This window comes from Dermacentor silvarum, chromosome 2 (genome assembly GCF_013339745.2).
Source record: "Dermacentor silvarum isolate Dsil-2018 chromosome 2, BIME_Dsil_1.4, whole genome shotgun sequence".
Classification (NCBI taxonomy): Eukaryota; Metazoa; Arthropoda; class Arachnida; order Ixodida; family Ixodidae; genus Dermacentor; species Dermacentor silvarum.
This window is the reverse complement of record NC_051155.1, coordinates 55,631,436-55,646,847: the sequence shown is the minus strand read 5'-3', so window position 1 is coordinate 55,646,847 and position 15,412 is coordinate 55,631,436. Positions and strand designations below refer to the sequence as shown.

The 15,412-nt window shown below is 47.5% G+C and overlaps 2 protein-coding genes across 4 annotated transcripts; one reads left to right on the top strand and one right to left on the bottom strand.

Moving 5' to 3' along the window:
• Nucleotides 1–179: 179 nt before the first annotated feature.
• Nucleotides 180–4,970, top strand: LOC119441484 (uncharacterized). Of its 3 annotated transcripts, none has more exons than XM_049661343.1 (8): nucleotides 180–416; nucleotides 478–593; nucleotides 1,268–1,364; nucleotides 1,744–2,437; nucleotides 2,522–2,614; nucleotides 2,712–2,783; nucleotides 2,866–3,200; nucleotides 3,345–4,970. In XM_049661343.1, exons 4-8 carry the CDS (start codon nucleotides 2,374–2,376, stop codon nucleotides 4,035–4,037), a joined length of 1,257 nt encoding a protein of 418 aa, XP_049517300.1. In that variant the 5' UTR covers nucleotides 180–416; nucleotides 478–593; nucleotides 1,268–1,364; nucleotides 1,744–2,373; the 3' UTR covers nucleotides 4,038–4,970. The 3 variants fall into 3 exon arrangements, with proteins under 3 accessions (XP_049517300.1, XP_049517299.1, XP_049517301.1); XM_049661342.1 differs by having other exon boundaries at nucleotides 180–593; nucleotides 1,744–1,868; nucleotides 1,946–2,437; XM_049661344.1 differs by lacking the exons at nucleotides 180–416; nucleotides 478–593; nucleotides 1,268–1,364 and having other exon boundaries at nucleotides 1,537–1,868; nucleotides 1,946–2,437.
• A 186-nt stretch (nucleotides 4,971–5,156) lies between these two features.
• Nucleotides 5,157–8,211, bottom strand: LOC119440048 (uncharacterized). The gene is made up of 3 exons (XM_049661341.1): nucleotides 7,734–8,211; nucleotides 6,449–7,012; nucleotides 5,157–6,253 (listed from the first exon to the last, which is right to left on the bottom strand). The coding sequence occupies exons 1-3, from the start codon at nucleotides 8,061–8,063 to the stop codon at nucleotides 5,372–5,374; spliced, it is 1,776 nt and encodes a 591-aa protein (XP_049517298.1). The 5' UTR covers nucleotides 8,064–8,211; the 3' UTR covers nucleotides 5,157–5,371.
• Nucleotides 8,212–15,412: the final 7,201 nt, after the last annotated feature.

Sequence of the window (15,412 nt, the reverse complement as noted above, 5' to 3'; positions counted from 1 at the left end):
AGTGGAGGCAAAATAGACTTTAAGCCGGTAGAGATAACCAAACGGAGGTTATCTGAATGGTGGCTAAAATCAAGGCAGGGGTGAAATTTCACCCCGTATGCCGTATGCCACCGCCCGATTCAGCCTCATCCATCCATCCAGCCAGCCAGCCCACGGTAAAACCAACGCCTCCTATAGGTGGTATTCACGCGTAAGCAACACTGTGATCCCGTGCAGCATGACCGGAAGGGCTCAGGCCGGCGCGGCGAGCTTTCCGCTTCCGGCCGCCATATCCTTGGGGGAATGCTTTCGTTTCGTGGTGCTTTGAAGTGCAGCAGCAGGCATTGCAATCTCAAGGACCTCGGCAATCATTTTAATCATGGTTAATTGCGCTGTGTTCGGATGCAACAACGAGTCGCGGCGGAAAACTGACTCTGGTGAGAACACGAAGAAGCTTAGTTTTTTTTCTGTGCCGAATGTTGTTCGTTGGCAATGCAGCCAGACCTTAGAGATCTCAACGAAGCGTCGAGCGGAATGGTTTCGTCGCCTCTACCGGGGTGACATTAATACAGACGCTACCCACTACAAAGTCTGCAGCGAGCACTTCGTTTCTGGTGAGTGCATATTTGTCGTTCTGCTACAAATTACGCCCGCCGTGGTGGCACCCGCCGTGGTGGCTTAGCGGCTAGAGCGTTGCGCAGCTAAGCGCGATTTCGCGGTACGAAATCCCGGCCACGCCAGCCGCATTTTGATGGGATGGGGTGAACCGCAAAAACGCCCGTGTACCGTGTATTGGGTGCACGTTAAAGAACCCCAGGTGGTCAGAATCATTCCGGAGTCCCCCGCTGCGACGTGCCTCGAAGTGGTTCAGAAGTACTGTAGATTGGGCAAGTTGGTGCATCGTATTCTGTCACCTGTTCCCTTTTTTCCTTCATACTCAAACTGAGTTGCGCTAAAGCAAGAACTCGAAGTGGTCTTGGCATGTAAAACCCCAGAAATGAACTAATGCTATGACATCATGCCTGTTCGTGTTTATGATGCTGGCGTAATTGTTCCGGAAACGAGCGAAGCCTGTCGTACTGCTGATTCTGCTGTTTGAAGTTATTTTGCCCGAGAGCCCTTAGCACACTGCGTGATTTTTGTGTAAAAGCTGGTTGTCGTGCAGTTGTGGCCTCAAGTAATGGCTAGACTTCTTGCTACTGCAACCAGTGGCTATTCTTGTTAGAAATGCGTCAGTTTTCAAGGAACTTGTTTTGTTGTGCAAACGCAGTCTCGTTCATACTTGCAGGCAGGCCATCCTACTTAATGGATCTGACGAACCCGGACTGGGCGCCTAGCTTGCACCTAGGGTATGACACAAAGTCAACAACTCGATCTGAAGAAAGGTATGTATGTATGTGCTCTTTCTGGTAGCGCACAGCAAACCCAGACTTTAAAATAGCTGAGACCTAAGAGGTGCTGGCGGACACTGTGTTGATACAGCAGCTATGTTTTATATTGCACTCCCGACTGCAGTTACGTAGTATGTTACATAGTCATCAAGTAATGCATTCCAATCAGTTACTTCCAAGTTAGCATTATTTTGAGAATAGTTGTGTCTGCAGAGAGTAGGCGGGTTTCAGTTTCCAAGAGAATACAAATTTGTGAGAACTGGTGCCAGCACTGTGACAAATAGCAAGCAGTTGTAGAGGTAGAATCATCAATGCAAGTAGTGGTAATGAGTACAACGTAGACATTTTTACAGAGAGGTACATTTTATTTCAGGCACCAGCGACGTTGCAAGAGGGCTGCGACTCCAAAGGTGGTCCAAAAGGCCGATAGCAGAGTGCTGCGACCCTTGACTACAATGTTGAATGCACAGCAGAGTGCTGTGAACAGTACTGTCACAAGTAAAATGGCTGATTCATACAAGGGGAATATTTCCTTTAATGACATTCAGCGTCTTAACATCTTTGTTTTTATGCAGGCACACCACTTGCAAGTCCCATTGCAGTACAAAATGACCAAGGCAATGAGTCACATATGTCTCATGCAGTTAATTGTTGCATGATTAGTCTTTCTGTCAAGAACAACCTCACTGCAGGTGGCCCATCATCTACCCCATTTCTTGCATTTCTTTGAGTTTGCATGCAGTTAATTGTTGCATGATTAGTCTTTCTGTCAAGAACAACCTCACTGCAGGTGGCCCATCATCTACCCCATTTCTTGCAGTAAGCAGTGTCGCATATCCGACGGTCGCCCAGCATGACCTATTGGGTGCTTCTCTTTCTGGAGCTGTAGGCGCCTTATTGTGTGTATACAGGATATGTGCAGTTTTGATGCGCCCGAGTTGTTGCAGAAACAAGGTTGATGGTTGTGAAATGCCAATGATAACACTTTAATGCAGGCCCAACAATGCTGCAACAAGTACCAGCTGCAACTGTACCACAAGATGCTGATACTGCAGCTGACATATTTCGTGAGTGATCTTTGTTTGCACAGTTGCAAAGGGCCTGAGCACCTTAAGAACACAATTTAAATGACTGTTAATGCCTCACCGCAGACCCACCATCCATGCCATCACCTGAGGTAGGCAGGGCCCCAGTCTCAGCTGAAACTGATTCTACTGCTGGAGCTGCAGTGGATGGCGCATCCTGTGAGTACTGCATTCATGCAATTGCAGCAAACCAGAGGTTTTCAGCAACATGCTGAGTCCAAGTGTTACATTCTTGCATTATTTATTTATTTATCAGATGTGAAGTTCTCTGAGGCTGGTGTTCAAGCTACCACTTCGACGGCTGAAGCTTCAGTGAACACCACGTCATGTAAGTACAGTGGCACATATCTCATAGCAGCCTGCACCTGAATATGACACGCGTAGTAATGTATTGTCTATGTTTCTTTCAGTGCTAAAGGACGCTGAAACCCAAACAGATATCACAAGCAGTGCATTAAACAGCTTCGAAGGCGACAACCAGGCCCTACGTGCAGAGCTAAACGAAGTGAAGGGCTCTTTGCGTAGACTTCAGTTGTCTAAAGCTTCATTGGAGCAAGACGACAATCGTGTAAAATTTTACACTGGCCTACCAAGCTACACAGTTTTGATAGCGCTGTTCGCGCTTCTCGAGAGTGGTGTGTCGCACAGCGCAAACAATGTGCTTACTAAGTTCGAAGAGCTTATGCTCACACTTGTGAGGCTGCGACTAGGAGTGCCCTTGCAGGACCTGGCGTATAGATTTGAGGTAAGTGGACTGGTGGAATTTGTATTGTTGCGAGCACTTATTTACAGTTGGCATCACGTATATGTTATAATTCTCTCGTGGGCTAACATTTGGTGGCAAGATGGCCCTGTTTGCTTTATAATAGTGACTGGCTTTATCTTTCAGGTCAGCCAAGCCACAGCAACACGAGTAGTCAACCGGTGGATCGCGGCCATGCATGTACGACTAAAACAGCTGGTGGACTGGCCCAGTCGTGAACAATTGCAGCAGACCATGCCAATGGCCTTCAGAAAAGCATTTGGCACGAGTGTGGCAGTCATTATAGACTGCTTCGAGATATTCATTGAGCGCCCTTCGTCAATGCTCCCTAGGTCACAGACGTGGTCGCGGTATAAGCACCACAACACGGCAAAATATCTGATAGGAATAGCACCTCAGGGAGCAATCACTTTCATTTCCAAAGGGTGGGGAGGCAGGACAAGCGACAAGCTTATAACAGAGTCGAGTGGAATGTTGAACCACCTTCTCCCAGGTGACACGGTGCTCGCCGACAGAGGATTCACGATTGGTGATGCCGTAGGCATTCATCGTGCACGCCTTGAGGTTCCTGCATTCACAAGGGGCAAACCTCAGCTATCAGCCTGGGAGGTTGAAAAAACTAGGAAAATTGCGAATGTGCGCATCCACGTGGAACGTGTGATAGGTTTGCTGAGGCGAAAGTACAAAATTCTTTCAAGCACCATCCCTATTGATCTGCTAGCAGTGCGAAGCGAGGACACTCTAACACAACTTGACAAAATTGTTGCGGTGTGTGCTGCGCTGACAAATCTGAGCAAATCGGTTGTGCCTGTTGACTGATCTGGATGCGCCAAATCTAAATTTTACTTAAAGGGGTTGAGACACCAAATTTTGAGGGTATAAAAGGCCTGCTGCAGGCTTCCTCTGTATGAAAGGACACTCAACATGAAGTGTTCGACACAGCAAACGTGTTAAATATATTTTAATTTGTTTCCAAAGAGTGCCTAAATGCTCGTTCTCGCGATCGAGACCCATCGCTAGTGCGATTAACACCGACGTCACTGTGTTGGAAGCGTAACGTGTTTTAGTGACGTCATACCACATTAGAGCGACGTACGATGAGCGGTGACCCACAGCACGGGGCAAGCCTCGAGTCTAGAGTGCAGTATAAGCTGCATCGGACGAAAACGCAGTTGGAATCGGAGCTGCCGCAGCTAGCGATGGCAACTGTCGGCGTGGGTTCGTTTGCTTGCGCTGGTACAAAACGTGTGTGCGAGAGCAGACTATGCAGCAGTGCGTGCGTCACAGCCTTGTGGGCCCACGTGACCAAGCTTCCTAGCCAGTGACGTCACTGTCCAACTCGGCGCCGAGAAACCGAAATTGGTGCACATAAATAATGCGATATTAAATTATTTACCGAGAATATATGATCCTTCCAGCGTGTATCATGCTTTATGGAGCAATAAGAAACGTTTGAAACAAACCGCGCAAGCCACAAATTTGATGTCTCAACCCCTTTAAATGAAGGGGCCCTGCCACACCTAAGGATGTGCCATGTACTGCAACGGAAACAACTGCTGGTGTAATGAAGCAGAGGCCGCCCCTGTGTATGTGCCAACTGAAGAGGAAGACGAAGTATCGTGCCGTGATCGCGAGTGAGCCCCGTGCTACGAAAAGCCCTTGCAGTGCCTACCTTTACGTAACGTTATTGCAACGTTATCGGCAACAATAAACCTCGTCGCACTGGAAATAAAGTTAATCTTTCCACCTAAATTTGTCTTGCACAAGTTCACTTTTCGTTCCTTGAAATCCGCTCCTACCCTAATCCACCATGTTTTGCCATGTGCCTTACATGCCGAGCCCATTATGTCAAAACCCCAGCGACCCAACGTGTGCAGCACTCATGCTAGAGAAAACACTGCAATAGAAACAAAACTGCTGCGAATGAAAAATACCTGCTGTCATCCAAAGATTCCACATTTATTAGACTGCTCCTTCATAATGTACTTCGCTATGTAAAATTCAGTGATAAGGTGAACAGTTTGATGACTCTGTTCAGTTTCCCCTTGTATGAAGCAATATTTTGTAAGGCTAATTTCACAGAACAAGTTCACTAGGTCCTTTCATGTGTGCACTTACATTACCTATAACAGGACTACAAATATGCATATTTATCACTTTCGGGGTTTGCAACCCTTGCAGAACCAAGCCTTCGCTTTCGGAGGGCGCTTCAAGTTGGCACACTGAAAGTGAAACCATTTACCCTCACAGTCTGGGCCACTGCATTCTACCATGTCTCCAGACTCTGGACCACCGCAATAACAGAAATGCAGTGCTCCGTCATCAGAAGAGTCTTCAGGCCCATTTTTGTTCTCTGAAGATGTTGTCCAGGTCTTAAATAACAACTCTGGCAACAGGACTATCTTGAAAAAATCCCTACTCCTGTTCACGACCCCTTGACAAAATTCGGCATCCAGGAAGATTCTTTCAAGATGGCTATCTGCTGGTGTCCACACAAAAAAGTCGCAATAGCTGCGCTGGCAAACAAAAAGCTGCATTTGTATTTGCGTGTAGTAAGCATGTTGTCGTTTCAGCTTTAGTGTATTATCACTAGCAGCAACTTCTAAGCAGCCACTTTTCTGGGTCACAACGTCCTTTACACAAGCAGCTGAATATGGGCACTTAATTTCTAAAACGCCATCTTGGCAGCAGGCACAAGAAATCAGGCCATCTGGGCTTGCTGCCATGTGGGGCTCATGTGAACTAATATGCAATCCAGACTTGTTGCAAACAAACTCTTTGTGCTGGCTGGATGCTTCAGCAACGTATTGGTTCCTGGCAGTGTCCTCCTTGCGCAGACCCCAATTAGTTGCAGCAGAAGAAAACTTGCTCTCCTCCGGGTAGCAGATCTTCTTAACCAGGCTCACAGATGGCTGAGTCAAGGTCGTTCGGCAAGCTGCGTGGGCTGTCGATGCTGTGACCCGGCCTGCTCTGAAGGCGAACCACGTTGGTGAGGCCGACTGACCTCTCGTTGCCGCTTCCACATCTTTACAGACCTGCATTTTCAATACAATGACTTTTCACACTAATTCAATGTACATGATCACAAAACTGCACTTAGCTAGCAGCAACCATGCAGGTTGGGCAATGTAAACAGTGGTAGTTTCAAGCTTTTAGCAGTGCCTTGTCTGTCATGCAACATGTAGTTACTTTATATCAATAAAGCTATCCTTCAATGGAAATATAAATACCTTTGGCTCTACAACATACGCCTGGGCAAACATTTCGCACTCCTCCAGCATCGCATCCCTTGACAATGGCTTGTCTCTTGCCAAGTGTCCGAGAAGAGCAGTGGAGTGCTTCACTTGCACAGGAATGAACTCCTCGCAATAGTCCTTTTTCAGTGCCAACACTGCAGAATATTTGCCAGCCTTCTTAATTCTGTCGAGAAAGCCCTTCCATTCGCACTGTGAAGGCCTCTCAATAGTGGTGGCTGGTTTCTTTGAGGATGATGATCGATGTCCATCTAGCCGCCTTTTCTTGGTGGTAGCTGACGCAAAGTCGATGTGTGCAAGTGGCGCACAAGGCACAGTACTTGAGTATGGAGGCAGCCATGCATTTTCCTTATCAGTGCAAGCCTGACCATCACGAAAGTTTGAAGCTGCTTCTAAATAGAAGAGCAGTGCACCAATGTGTGAGCAGGCTTCGCCGAGACCCGCCATACACGTGCAGTGTGCAGCTTTGACCATTCCATCCTGCTTGACAAGAAGCCATGGCTCGAGTGGCTGAGTGGAAATTGCCTGGGAGTGGTTTACCTGCAAACGGAGGAAGTGATCTATTTAGCTGCTGGTTCTATGCATGCTGAGAACACAGGTTGCCCCACTGCACAAAAAGCAAGGCGAGTTACTAAATCAGCAGTGAGTGAAACTAATGTAGGTGTATCCATGATTGTAAATAAGCAAAACACCAGCGAGTGGTTTTTATGCTTGCACAATCGAATCGCAACTGCGCATACGTATGCAAAGCTCGCGGCCTCGCCGGTAGCGATAATTTGTAGAACGTAGTAAACGCTTGGGCAGGTGACGGGAATTTGCAAAAAAAAAGGAAGGGGGGGGGGGGGGGGGGGAGAGGGGCTAGAGCAAGGTGAACCGCTGGAAGTAGCCGCTAAACAGCAAGTGTTTCTAAAGGTGCAGCATGGTGGTAGCTGACTTGTTGCGTACAAACGATTTTCTTTGGTATCGTTTTCGCTCCCTTAACTCCGGAAGGCACTGCGTTGCTGGACGCTGCGCTGCGCGAAAGCCTACTCCTGAAATTTTCATCTACTATCAAGGAGCAACGGTACATAAACGATGAAAAAAGTGCCGCTCGCTGGCAGTAACTTGAGAAAGTGCTACGATGTTTCGCTGCGCAGCGAAACATTCCGAACACGAATCACACTACTGTCACACACATTGGCAAGTATTACCCGTTAGCGTTACAATTCGACCCGGTAATACAAAGACCAACTAGCTGATGTAGCGTTTTAGATTGTCTTACCTTCGTGCGCACAATGACGTGCTCGCCGTGTCTTCTCAGCTGGGGTTCTTGAACAAAGCCGCTGGTCAAATAGTTGTGCGACTCCAGGGATTTTCTTGCTTTCAGCTGTTCGTGAGTTATGAAGCTTGTAGCGTGCACAAGGTAGTCCTTAATATCAGAAAGTTCTACCTTGGGTACGAGCGCGAGATCAAATGACGCTTCTTTGCCAGTAAGCATAAGTGGATCGACGCCACCGCAAAGCTCCACTTTCTCGACGTAGCGCACCTTCGCACCGGACTCTAAATTCTGCGCGTACGTGCTTAAGTGCATTAATGAGGGGCTGGCATTCATGCTTGCAAAGTTGCAAGAGATAGGCACTTTAGTGACTCCTCCTAAAGTAAAAAAAACACACACATCGTCAGCGCTTCAACAGCGGAGATAGGCTTTGTTGACACCGGCTCCCCAAAAATATGGCGGTTTCATAGTGGCCAACGCAGCTTGTGCCCTTTCCGCTACAGCGCCCGCCAGACTGCTCTTCCGTGACGTCACCTGAATACCACCTATAAAGATAGGCGTTGGGTAAAACAAATGAGGCATTGAAGGGTGACTAGGATTAGGCTTCTTTTGAAGTCAGAGAAGGGCATAGCAAAATTAGTTTTAAAGGAAAGAGTCTGGAACATGGATGAAAATAAATGGGCGGCTAAAGCGCACAAGTATCTGTGCCTGAAAAGCGTAGACACAGGATTAATGGAGGAAGAGGTCACGAAAGCTAGCAACAAAGTACAGGACAATTGAAACTGTCAATAGACAACCAGGAGTCACCAGAAAGAGAGCGAAATAGAATAAATGGAAAATGAGACAGCCACCCAATCGTAGCAATTGCTACAATAGAAACCCATACGGGTTCCTCGAAAGAAAAGCCTCGCAGTTGAAGAAAAAAACTGTCAGCTCTTCCACTGGGGGGGAGATATGGAAGACCAGCGACGCTGTACTATGGTGGGGATTATGTATCTCCAATTATGACTATTAAGATGATAGTGTAATTGGTTATTCGTACTATTGAAGAATGAAAAATATATATGATCCGGTGGTTTTCATTTATTTAGTGACCACAGGGACCATGACCTTATGGTCGCTACGGTACACCGCCATAGGGTGTACGGCAAAGGTTGGTACGTTCTTCATAAAGACGTCACCAATGCCGCGCGCGTTCGGTGCGAATCGCCGCCGCCCACAGTTCTGCGCGTTGTTTGTGTGACCGCACACAACCGCTGTCAAAACGCTGGCGTGAGCAAGCGTTTTGACAGCGCGTCACCAAGCGCGGCATTAGTGACGCGCGAACCTTCGCTCGCGCGTGAGCAAGCGCGCGAGCGAAGGTTCATGCGTCTATCACTTCAACGGAAACTGAGCGGCGAAAGCACAGCGCATACAAAGGCAGGAGCCGTGTTGCAGATCGCTTTCAAGATACGGTGCGCGCGACCGCCCTGCGCCGCGCAAAGTACAAGTTGCTCGCAGAGCAGAAGCCGCAACCCCTCCCTCCCGCGCTGCCTTCCCGCTGTCCTAAATACTTTACTTGCGCCCGGTCGCAAGATACGCATTTGGTGCCGCAGCTAAACGTCGCCTCCCCTCCCTCCCTCCCGTCCCCCCACGGCCTTTCGCGCGACGGAAGTGGCGCTTGCTCTCCGCTGTGCGTTCGCTCCCCATGAAGGCGCGCGCCCCTCGCGCGCTTTCACTCGCACATACAGCATATGGTCAATGAGAGTTCTTTTCTACATAGGGACGCGACCATCGAAGGCCTTAACAGCTTCGCTGTAAAAATTCGTCCTGGTCCGGGATTCCAACCCGGGACCACCGCCGGTGCTAGCCGCTAACCAGGCGGCTAGCAGATGGCAGGGCGAAGTCGAATTTATCAACAACCTGAAGCAAAGGCAAGTGTTCGACGTTGATGAATACTCGGGCCGATGGACTGAATCTTATCACTGTCGCCTTTGAACGACTGCTAACTTTTGCTGCGCGTTAACTTAGCTGGACGGCGTTGGCCGTGCGCGCAGGAGCCACGAAGGAAGAAGTTCACTCTTTGGGATCCGTTTCGAGACTGGTTTATCTGCAGTAGTAAATGACTAGAGTGGGGAAAGGAAAGTGGAAAGAGAGAAGTAAAGAAACGCAGTAAAAAGGCGTGAGTCAGACACGTGCAGTGGCCACTGTCGGGTCGGTGACACGGGGCACGGTGGTAATCACAACTTGGCGCTGAGCCGTGATCCCTCAAGGGCTGCAGAAGATAGCGCCAGCATTTCCCTTTCCACACGAACCACTTACTACTAATCACAACTCGCTCGGAGGGTGTCGTTAATGGCACCCCTTGGCTCTCGCTTTCTTCTCGGTAGCGTCTTCGCGGTTGTCATTGATGGTATTGTTAGGCGCCCCCGCCTCCGGTCTCCCCTCTCAGTAGTTTCACGGTTGTCATCGAATGTCTTGTTAGGCGCCCCCGCCTCCGCTCTCGCTTCTCAGCAACGTATTCACGGTTGTCATCGAAGGTCTTAACAGATGTAATAGTTGAGTGAACGTAATGCAAAAAATGGAAACAAAAAGGACCACGCAGATTTACAAGAATAAGAAAAAAAAATAGAAGTGAAAATATGTACGATAACACAAAGTGCAGTGCCTTGCTATTTGAGGCTGAGCCGGTTGCCTAAGGACCATAACATACCGGAGGAAATATTCGGAACTAGATGAGGCCTGTGTATGCTGCAGCAAAGATCCGGAGACCACTCAGCACATCCTAATGGAATGCGAAGGGATTCACCCAGTAAGAACAGTAGGTAACATACACCTTCCAGAAGCGCTTGGGTTTAAAGTGGGCGGAAGCATCAACCGGTCAGCAGTAGAAATAAGCAAGAGACGTTCAGAGTATTGATGGTGAAAAAAAAAAAAAAAAAGCAGGGAAGAGACCGATACGAACCGATTTGAATCCGCCTATTGCCAACATTCATCATGAAGGATCAGTAATATCTAACCCATTAGAAATCGCTAATGCATTTAGTGATTACTTCTCCTCTCCCATACCTGTCCCATCCAGTACGCATGACGCACTTTATCATTGTGGTCACTCATTTTTTCTTTTTCCTGCTACCCCAGAGGAGGTAAGAAGAACAATTACTGGTATAAAATCCTCTAGCGCAGGTATCGATGACATTTCTGCTAACCATATGAAAATGATTGCTGATGATATTGCGGATGTACTCACATACATAGTCAATTTAATTTTTGAAACCGGTGTATTTCCCCGTGAGTTAAAAATGAGTAAGGTTATTCCGGTATTTAAAAAATGTGACAGATGCTTGATTTCTAATTATAGGCCGATATCCATTCTCCCCTTTTTTAGCAAAGTAATTGAAAAACTAATACATGTTCGCCTGTCTAGCTACTTAACAAAATATAACCTATTTCATCCGACACAATTTGGGTTTAGACAAGGATACTCGACTAACCTAGCCCTCATTTACTTCACAGAAAAATGTAAACTAGAAATTGACAATGGTAACTTCGTTGGTTCTGTTTTCTTAGATTTTACGAAAGCCTTTGATACACTTGATCATGACATTCTGTTTTCTAAACTTGCATCTTATGGCATTAGTGCCAACTCTCTCAATCTTTTCCGCAGTTACTTGTGTGATCGTGAGCAATTAATATCCATCTCCGGCATCTATTCCACTAAAAAAATAATTAACATCGGCGTTCCGCAAGGCTCAATTCTGGGTCCACTTTTATTTCTATTATACATTAATGACCTTCCACAGTGTCTAACCACACTATCAGAATGCATCTTATATGCTGACGACAGGACTATCTTATGTTCCAGTAATTCTCTAAGCAGCCTTACAACAACCCTTAATGCAGAACTTATTAATGTTAGTGCATGGTGTGCTAAAAACAAGCTCTTGATAAATCCCTCCAAAAGTAAGTTTTTAGTTTTCAATTCCAGGTCAACAAATAACACGCAAGTCATGCCTCTCTTTATAAACAAGCATCCAATTCATCTATCAGATCATTGTTCCTTCCTTGGTATCAAGCTTGATTCCCGCTTAAAATTTAATTTGCATATTAATGAGCTGCAGCGGAAAACTTCTTATGGTATTAGGGTATTACTAAAAGTTAGATGTTACTTTGACTTGACTACTTTGATCACCTTATATTATGCATTCATTCACAGTCATCTAAACTATTGTATTGCTTCCTGGGGTCAAACATATCATTGCCACCTTTCTTCCCTCCAACATGTACAGAATCAAGCCATTCGCATTCTCACCTGGAGCAACCGACGTTCGCATGTTACTAATCTGTACCGGGAACTGCACATACTGAATATTGACAATCTAATAAAATTTAATGTCTGCACATTTGCTTATCAAGTAGTTAAAGACCATAGTCTTCTGAAATTTGTTCTTATTCAACACCTTACTAATTCAAATATTACGCGCTTTTCCACCAATAACAATTTTATACTCCCCAAAGTACGAACTATATAACTATGGTTCTCAAAGAGTAGCATTTGTTTTAATCAAACTTTGGAATTCTTTGCCTTATAACATTAAGTGTGCCTTTTCTATATCGTCATTCAAACATCAGCTTCGCAATTTCATGTTTAACCTATAGCACCGTTTATTGAACAGGTATTTTGTACTCAAATTCCAATCTGTCGTTTTGAATACTGTTTGCTTCGTTTTCTACTTCAGCTTATGCCTTATCCCTATCGTTTTTCAATTGTACTACTGTTTCGCCTCAATATGTATTTGTATTTGTATTTTTGTATTTCACTGCTTTTCTGCTGTTAAGTAGTATTTGTGTTTTTTTACCATTATAAAAGGTCCCCCTACAGTGTTTACACTATGGGACCTTTTTCTGTACTAAATATCTATACTTTTGTATCTACACTAAGTATTCAATAAACTTCAACTTCAACTTCGAAAGAGTGCGTACCACTCGTTACACAGTGACAAAAGGAGTTTCGCGCACAGTATCTACACACCACTGGCACGGAAACTTACGTCCGCTCTGTCGCCAACGTGTCAAGAATAAGTGACTTTGGGTCCACACATCTCCGCATCTATCTGCGATGGCTTAACACTCCTGAAAAGGCAGCTGAGTGTTATGCTAGCAAGACTGTAGCAGGCACGAGCGTGCAGTAGGGCAACCACATTTTAAGCAGATAACCTCGCTGAAAGCTTATAAAGTGAATTAATTACTGTTTACGTTTGTAAATAAATTGTGTTTGAGTGTTGAAAACTGTTCTCAATGCATTTTTCTTCTTCATCAGGCACCTGAACTGCTGCAGGCCCACTCACGCGACGTCTCCTAATTTTTCTCCCAGTTTCATAAATATGACGGCAAAACACTAAGAAGCAAGATTACTATTAAAAGAGTTTCAAATTTAACATTTCATCAATTGTACAATTCCAGTAATATTTGTGGGTCGTTTACCAGTGAAATGAGTAAGTAAAAAAGGGGGTAACCTCGCAAACAAATCGTGCTACCTTCAGGTTGCGATACACGCGAAAAGTGACGGACAACCTCGTTTGAAACTAGCACTCTATGCAAGCAAACTGTTTACCAGATCGTAAAGCAGACAATCCGCATTTAAATCGCGTCGGTATCGCCCTTAGCACGCCGGCCGCCCTTTCTTTCTGCCCAATGGTTATTTGCAGCCGCCACACGCCCAGCTCCTCCGTATTCAAAAGAACCAAGATGGCGCCGAAAAGCGTGGGTGACCCCACCCTGAAAGCGGCGCTGGGCATCGAGGCACTCTAGAAGATGCCTGCGTAGCGAGTGACGTCGCAGCTAGCTGTGTTCCGCTAGGTGCGCCGCGCGTACTCTCTACAATATTGTAGGGAGCGCCAACATCCTCCAGAAAGCGTACGACAGACACACGGCAAGTCTACGATGCTTCGAAACTTGTGGAAAATGACATCTCGATCGTCGGCACGTACCCTTGGCATCTACGCACCACCGCCTCCGCGTAACACGTCCTTTCTCCCATAGTCAAAAAAAAAAAAAAAAAGTAGTTGATACCTTGTTCATAGGAATTGGTAGAACACGAAAGCGAAACGTGTCTTCACAGAAGCTGTTGCATCATCATCATAAAAACTTTATTATATAGACTGGGGAGTTTGGAGCACGCAGGCTCCAGGGCCCCCGCACGACCCCACGACACTCAAGCGTTTATGTTAGTCCGTAACGCTGGCAGCCCGGTCAGTAGCAATGGTCTGCACAACCGGGTCTCCGGAGCGGAGCAGGGTCTCCCACTCCTCCCAATTCTTCAGGTGCTCTAGGCCCCGCGGGGGAGGATCCGCCGGGCAATGAGAAAGGAGATGGAGAGCAGAAGCGCGAGGTTCCGGACAGAGAGTACAGGCTGAAGTGAGGAAAAGTGGGTGATAGTGAGAAAGAATGAGAGGAGAGGGGAGAGTGTGTAATTGGCGCCAAAGGGTAGCTTGTCGATTGCTATAAGGGATTCGTGAGGTGGAGGGTACGGCTGGCGCGCCGCCTTGGAGGCATGCGTCAGCTCGTTGAAAGTGCGCGTGCTCCTTCGTGAATCCCGAATCGGAGGCCGCAAGAGCCCGGTTTAAAGAACCTCGGGCTAAGAGGTCTGCGGCCTCGTTTACAGGATTCCCGCAGTGCGCGGGCACCCAAATCAGCTCCACATGACGGGGCGGGGGCGCAGCGGGCGAGTCCAGTATGCGAAAAGCAGGAACGTGGACTCGGCCTCGTTCGAAATTTAGGATTGCAGTTTTGGAATCTGATAAAACATACCGGGCTTCTGTGTTGACGATGGCCAGGGCAATGGCAGCTTCCTCTGCAACTTCGGGAGAGGTGTCTTGGGGAGTGTGTGTGTTCCGATGGGGAGAGAGTGTTATCCACCACCGCAGCGACCGCTTCATCGCCCGTGCAGGCTGCGTCCACCCATACGGCGTCCGGCTCCGAGCCGTAATATCGGTGGAGGGCTGCAGCGCGACCTCTGCGGCGCTTATCGTGGTGGTCGGGGTGCATGTTACGGGGAAGTGGCTTAATGAGAAGTTCGCGGTGTAAGGGTCTTGATATGGGGCGTAATGTCGGATCGTTGGCCGGTAGCCGGATTCCAAGGGAAAACCGGCCAGTGTCGGTTTGTGTGAGACGAAGGTATTGTGCTTGGCGGTGTGCGTCTACAAGTTCCCCGATTGTGTTGGGGAGGCCTAGTTGTAAGAGTCGGTCGGTAGGTGTATTTATGGGAAGGTGGAGGGCGACTTTGTATGCTCGACGAATGAGAGCATCCATGGCGTCAGTTTCACGGCGAGAGAGCTGGAGGTAGGGGGTGGAGTAGAGCACACGGCTGAGCACAAAGGCGTGAACAAGGCGGCATAGGTCACGCTCCCTCATGCCCCTGTGGTGGCCCGAGACCCGGCGGATGAGGTGCGAGATCGCCCCGACCACCTGCTTGAGTCTCCGGAGTGTAGTAGTGTTCTTCCCATCACTCTGAATAAGCATACCCAATATCCGGAGAGTTTTCACCTCTGGTACCGGTCTGCCCTCCAGTTCGATGACGATGGGGGAGCAGGGCGAGTTGCGGTTCTTGGGACGGATGCAGAGCATCTCGGACTTCTCTGGGGAACAAGAAAGTCCTACGCTAACTGCATAGTTTTGGGTCAGATCGGCGGCTGCTTGGATAGTGT

What these genes read in the sequence shown, in the direction of transcription:
- LOC119441484 (XM_049661343.1), top strand. Translation starts at nt 2,374, where the DNA reads ATGCTGCAACAAGTACCAGCTGCAACTGTACCACAAGATGCTGATACT. An exon ending in TGCAGTGGATGGCGCATCCT is followed by an intron (nt 2,615 to 2,711) that starts GTGAGTACTGCA and finishes TTTATTTATCAG; the next exon opens with ATGTGAAGTTCTCTGAGGCT. An exon ending in TTCAGTGAACACCACGTCAT is followed by an intron (nt 2,784 to 2,865) that starts GTAAGTACAGTG and finishes TGTTTCTTTCAG; the next exon opens with TGCTAAAGGACGCTGAAACC.
- LOC119440048 (XM_049661341.1), bottom strand. Translation starts at nt 8,063, where the DNA reads ATGAATGCCAGCCCCTCATTAATGCACTTAAGCACGTACGCGCAGAAT. An exon ending in ACGTCATTGTGCGCACGAAG is followed by an intron (nt 7,013 to 7,733) that starts GTAAGACAATCT and finishes CTCCGTTTGCAG; the next exon opens with GTAAACCACTCCCAGGCAAT. An exon ending in CGTATGTTGTAGAGCCAAAG is followed by an intron (nt 6,254 to 6,448) that starts GTATTTATATTT and finishes TTGAAAATGCAG; the next exon opens with GTCTGTAAAGATGTGGAAGC.